Source organism: Montipora capricornis, chromosome 10, assembly GCF_036669925.1.
Source record: "Montipora capricornis isolate CH-2021 chromosome 10, ASM3666992v2, whole genome shotgun sequence".
In the NCBI taxonomy this organism is placed as follows: Eukaryota; Metazoa; Cnidaria; class Anthozoa; order Scleractinia; family Acroporidae; genus Montipora; species Montipora capricornis.
In genome coordinates this window covers 29,140,048-29,146,003 of record NC_090892.1, presented here as the reverse complement: position 1 = coordinate 29,146,003, position 5,956 = coordinate 29,140,048, and the positions used below count along the sequence as shown (strand labels likewise).

Below are 5,956 nucleotides of genomic sequence, written 5' to 3'. Positions count from 1 at the left end.
GCTACAGTATCTATTTTATACACCAACAACCATTTGGATTCCTGTAATCCACAAAACACAAGAGAACAGCCTCGTGACACTAAACTGTAAACATGCGTTACATGAGCTTCGGGGATTCTGGCATAGACCTCAGTGGTTACGTAGTTGGGGACTCGTGGTGGGTATATACATGACATCTTTGCTTACCGCTGTGCGAAAACATGATTTTTTTTTTTACTTTTTTGTATTTTACGAGTAACGAGATGGATGTGCAAGAGACTCTACAGTCGTTTGGTGGTGAGTAATTGTGTTTTATGCTTCTAGGCTAACACTTCGGTAGCCTTTTTTTGCCTGATTTCATTTTTTTGCTGTCAACGATTCAAATCGATCGTCTGACGTTAGACAGAGTAAAATCTGAAAAGTGTCACTCCCAGGACTGAAAGGGTCGTGTACAAAACATGGACCTCTGGTGCATGGACCACCTCCGTGAATCACCCCTAACATTCAAGGACTAAATTACCAAAGATGCCTTCACGAATTTCTGAAACTTTCTAAAGAGATACCCTCATACTTAGGAAGGGTACATGAAATAAATGCAAATGCAGGGTGCTACACGGCCAACGTTTGTATAAACGTAACCTTTCCTTGTACTTGTACATGTTCATTGCGGTGACTTTAACATCTTCAGTTCCCACGGCCTGCTCCCGTCTGACCTAGTAGCTCAGTCGGTAGAGCGGCGGAGATCTAGCCCGAAGGTCGTGGGTTCAATTCCCACCCTGGTCAGAGTTTTTCTCTGTCCTTGTGTGGGCCCATTTCCATCAGTAGGGCTAGGGTTCATATGGGATAGAAATCTAGCACTTCACGTTACACTACACTCCATTCGGTTAACTCTGTTTAAAAATATAAGTGCTACACGGCCAACATTTGTATAAACGTAACCTTTCCTTGTAAAATCTATTAAGTCTTACTCTCAGGGGTCAATGGGTTAATTTGATTTGATTTCATTTGTGCACAACCCCACAAGCTATTCAGCTTTAAACATTATTTTGTGAAAATAAAATTCTATTATTATTATTATTATTATTATTATTATTATTATTATTATTATTAAGGCAATATTCATTCTGTTCAGAATCCACTTTATCGACTAGAGGGTTTCAAAATCAAAGGGAAAAAGAAAATTAGTACTATTTTTTTGTTAATGATTTGAAAACTCTGATTAAATCCTAGTAAACACTATACGAATTAAAAAGGCATTAAAAAAAATTAATCATGACATTTGATATTCTGACATGACAAGACAAGACTTTATTTTCACACTTCCTTAAAACGTTTTTTTCTTTTCTTTCCGCTGAACAGAAAGTGCGTGGACTGCTTTGCAAATTGTGAGAACATATCGTGACTCCCTCCAAGCCTTGTTACTTCCTCTTTGATGTAAACTGTTTTTTTTTCTGTCAGTCACTCTATTCTGCATACACATTGCGGTCTATAATAATTATTACTATGTCAGGCTTGTAATAGCAGCTATTTTGCTATCTGTGTGTATCTGCATATTCCATAGGATGGTGACTTCCACTGTAGGTGGTATGCTGCTGCTCTATCATGTCTCTGGAATTAGTCCATTTGGTGAGAGAAGGGCTGCCAGATACATTGGTCAATTGTCTCTTTGTACATGTACATGTTACACATCCTCCACACAGGGTTATTGTTATCCTTGATAATTCTAGCATGGTGTGATCTAGTGGCTAGGCTTTGGTCTTGGGCTGCAATTATCAAGCCCTTTCATCATTCTTCTTCTTCTTCTACTTGTGTCGAAAGTAATTAGATAATAATACTTTGGTTTATGATTACTTCACTCAGTGATTGGTTTAAATATTCTCGTGCTGGGTTCTCCAACCAATCAGAAGTGAAACCAAAACCAATCGTGGCTCACGCATACAAATTTTCGCGCGCTTTGTGTTGGCTACATGTAATTACTTCAAGTTTTGATTGGTTTACTGGATTGTCTCCGTCCGTTTTGATTGGCCAAAGTAATTACTTTGGTTTTGGTTTTACGACACTCAATTGAAACTTGCTCTATTTTTAAAATGTTATTGCTTATTTGTTTTTATTTGTTTCATTTTCAGAAATGTGGTATCAAATATTCCTTTGGTGTCTGGCAACCTCTGTATTTATACACTGCATTTCAGCATGCATTGCTTTCCTTGCATTGCGCAAACATTCTCGTGGATTTTTTTTCCCTCTTCTTGTAATCTTTATTGGATTTCTTTATCCTGTGACTGGAGGAGTGATTACAAGTGAGTTGAAAACTGACCAGCTAGTTTGTTGCAATGGTGGATCCAGGGGAGGGGCCCGGAGGACACCCCCTTAATTTTGGATGTTAAAAGTAAAGCCTTTTTAAAATGCCTTGAGATCAACTGAAACTCAGCCCACATATGACCTGGGGGCCGAGAGATGAACCCGGGTCGTAAAATTGGCACTTGCAAAATTTTAAATAAAAGTTGTTTCAAAAACTGCCTTTACATATACCCATCATAACATTATTGCTGAGTGGTTACCTCTTTAGCAGCCAATATTTGGCTTATTTTGAAGATCCACCTAGTATCTTTGGGATCACAGCAAATTTTCCTGCTGATGCGATATCCCTATTGGCTCCACTGTCATTAACACTGTCATTGTTGAGAAATTGGTACTAGAAATAAAACTGGGCAAGCCATGTGGTTATGATACTATAACTCCACGGCTCCTCAAGGAAGGTTCTCCAATTCTATGATGATTCTAGTCTTCTTTGCTAGTCACACCTGCTTTTATATCAGCATTAGTTACACCTAGAACTAACATCGATGGGCTCAGAGACAAAAACACGTTGCAGTTACCATGCGTTAATACTACATTTTAATGGCAAATACTCCTTCAAAGTTCTTTGAACACATAAAGGATGATTTAAAAACTACTCCAAGTATAACTTACTTTAGAAATAGTCAAGTTACAATATTGTCTGGACTTTGTCAATAATTCATAAGATAATTACTGGTGATTAGTCGCTATTGGTATTTTTTTAAACAATTCTCTCTACTTAAATTATCCAGATAACAGCGAGGATCACTTCTCTCTTTGGTTTATAACCCACACTGCAAATATACATTCATTTCACTATTGTCATTGTCTCTTTTCTATCGGCAATAGTTACTATCCATAGCGCTTTTGTGTTACTCTTTAATCCAAGGTGAAATAACATTTTACTCGGCTACAAATGCTACTACTTGTACCGCTACCATGGTCTACTATCAGCACGACAACTACTACATCTAATCAGGCGTAACAGGGTTGAGGATTGATTTAATTTAGATGGGTCTTTTAATAAAGTGTAAGAGAAAAGTGCTAAAGTCATCCCAACGTCGCCCATTATTTTTTCCTGCATCGGAATAACACTGATTTTCTTGATCATTTGTTTTATTTAGGCGCGACAATTGCTGCAGTGTACGAGACGTCGCGCTTTACCATGCCTCGGTATGCTTCATTCCTGTGGGGAGCTGGTCAAGCCTTCATAGGATTCTTGGTGTCATACACAAGAGTTTTGGCCACACTCTGATACAAGATGTACTAAACTAGATTCACAGCGAGGACATAGTTTTACGTTGTTTGAAGGTTGTAAATGTGTTCAACATTTATCGGAATGTTTCTTATTCCCTCGGATAGGTCTTGCAGCTGACTTGTCCGAATCCGTAAAAGAAAGCTATGTGGCCACTTGCAAGAGAGTGTGAATTGGAAACTAATCGAACTTGATTTACGAGGTTTCCATGGTGAGGACAGTGATACTGATCAGAATGAGAACTGCAAAAAATGCACTTATACGTGCACGTGTCAGAGGATGCGACCGAAATTTTCCAAAACTTTTTAAAGGTGGCTGTAATGAAGAAAGGGACGTGGACATAATAGGAAATTGGCAACACAACTGAGTGGTGACTTTTAAGTTGCAGTTTCTACAGTCAACACAAAACTACTTTTGAAGTAGCTGCTGTTACACGACCTTAAGTCACCATGCATTTACAACACATCAAGAAAAGTAATCCGCAAGGCTCCCATCATTTCTAAATGTGGCTCATCATGTGCACTGTTTTCAGTAAAGTTACCCAGAGTCCTCGACTTTAATGGAGACAACTACATTGTACTCGGGTATCATTATGGCCCCTTAAGGACGACAATCGTAACCTGTGCAAATGACCTTCGGGTTACGGAATGGCGTGCATAAACCTAAAACCAGTTCGCTCGTCGCTTTTCATTGAGACAGTTGGATATGCCAATATTTTTTTTATCGACACCATTGCCCCGTCGAATTGGCGCTTGTTACTCGTCCTGAAGCACCAAAGCACAGCACATTTTTAACTCTGTGAAATGTTCGACTCGGAGATTTCGAAAATACAACTTTGGGTCATTGCAGATTAAAGCCTTTGATAGACACTTTACCAGAAGCGAGGATACTTTCCATTAAGTGACTTTGCGTGGGAAATCGTTATCCAGGGGATTTTTGGATTCGTGCAATTGTGCGCGCTTCCAGAATGTGGAAATCGAGCTATTTAAACTGCATGGAAACGCTTACCACATACGTCATGTTGAGAGTTATTTATGATACAATCCATTCTAGGAACGAAACGGTTGCTCAGTCCCCTCATTCCTTCCCACTGTTAACCAATACAAGTAATTTTTTTCTGGACCCAAGTTTATAAAGTCCGATAGAGCTTTTATGATGGTTTACTAGTAATTTTTTGTCGACGTACCTATTAGTGTGATTTTTATTACGTCTTCGTCTCATTGTCGAAATATAGTTGGACGAAGTGACGAACATATTTCTATTTCACTGAATTGTTGTTATGCTGAAATTTTTGAAAATCTGGTAAAAATTCAAACGGGCCAGTGAATCTGTTAAGAATGCAGAATTAGGCTGGAAACTATTTCCTCTTAAAAACAATCCGGAAAATATTTAAAAAATCGATCAATGGTCAGTACTTCTTTGGGAGTTGAAAAGCAAAGGAAAAACTTTTGAATTCATAATCTTCAAATGTGTGAAGTGTACTGGTCATGCAATAGGTAAAATCGGCATGAGATGTTCCTAAAGTGATAGCGGAGCTCCGCGCGCTATTTCGCATGCCAGGACAGTAGTGTCTCCCAGATTTTTAACCTAATCATCTCTAATGGAGGAAAGATACTTAGCAATTTAATGGTGGTCTGTGGTGTCTGTTAAGTTCGTCTGGTACAAATATGGGCACAAGACGCACTAAACCGGGTATTTCGTCCAGACAAATTATGCGTCTTGTGCCCGTCTTTATACGAGACAAATTTAACAGACGAAGAAAAAGAGTTTGCCCAAGTTCGTCCCAGACAGATAATCCGTCTGCAGTATAAAAGCTGCCATTATATCATGTTTTCGCGTGGAAGCGCACGTGGTATTTCATTGGTGTCTCAAAGAGACAACTGCTTAAATTGTCCAGATAAGGGCGAGGATTAAGGATATTCTTTCATATTTGTATTTGTCATATTTTTTAAGTCTCTCTTTTCACACATCGACTCCGCAAACGAAGGGTTTTTGAGCGTTTTAACTTTAAAATCAAAGATTATGGTATCTGATAGAAAATCACGTTGCCTGGGTCGGAAATCGATTTAAAAACAGACATATCAGAGTTTAAAAAGGATGATCGCCCGTCTTAATTGAACTATCGTCCTGTGTCCCTTTTGTGCTTTTTGTCTAAGATATTAGAGGAAATTGTCTTTATTAGACTTGACAATTTTGTAGTTGAGATTGGCTATCTCAATCGCTTACAGTCTGGTTTCCGCCCTGGTAACTCGACGGTAAATCAATCAATCTGGTGCATCAAATTTATCAAGGCATTTGATAAGGTGTGGCACAAAGGTCTTCTTTATAAGCTGAAATCAGTAGGAATCAGGGGAGCTTTGCTTAGCTGGTTTGAAAGGTATTTGT

The 5,956-nt window shown here is 38.7% G+C and overlaps 1 protein-coding gene across 1 annotated transcript; it reads left to right on the top strand.

Moving 5' to 3' along the window:
- Positions 1-179: 179 nt before the first annotated feature.
- On the top strand, positions 180-5,039 carry LOC138022283 (transmembrane protein 170B-like). Its single transcript, XM_068869382.1, has 3 exons — positions 180-276; positions 2,106-2,276; positions 3,441-5,039. The coding sequence occupies exons 1-3, from the start codon at positions 201-203 to the stop codon at positions 3,569-3,571; spliced, it is 378 nt and encodes a 125-aa protein (XP_068725483.1). The 5' UTR covers positions 180-200; the 3' UTR covers positions 3,572-5,039.
- The last annotated feature ends 917 nt before the right edge of the window (positions 5,040-5,956 follow it).

Coding starts and splice junctions, on each gene's coding strand:
- LOC138022283 (XM_068869382.1), top strand. CDS start 201: ATGATTTTTTTTTTTACTTTTTTGTATTTTACGAGTAACGAGATGGAT. Junction 277..2,105: donor GACTCTACAGTCGTTTGGTG/GTGAGTAATTGT, acceptor TTTCATTTTCAG/AAATGTGGTATCAAATATTC. Junction 2,277..3,440: donor GACTGGAGGAGTGATTACAA/GTGAGTTGAAAA, acceptor TGTTTTATTTAG/GCGCGACAATTGCTGCAGTG.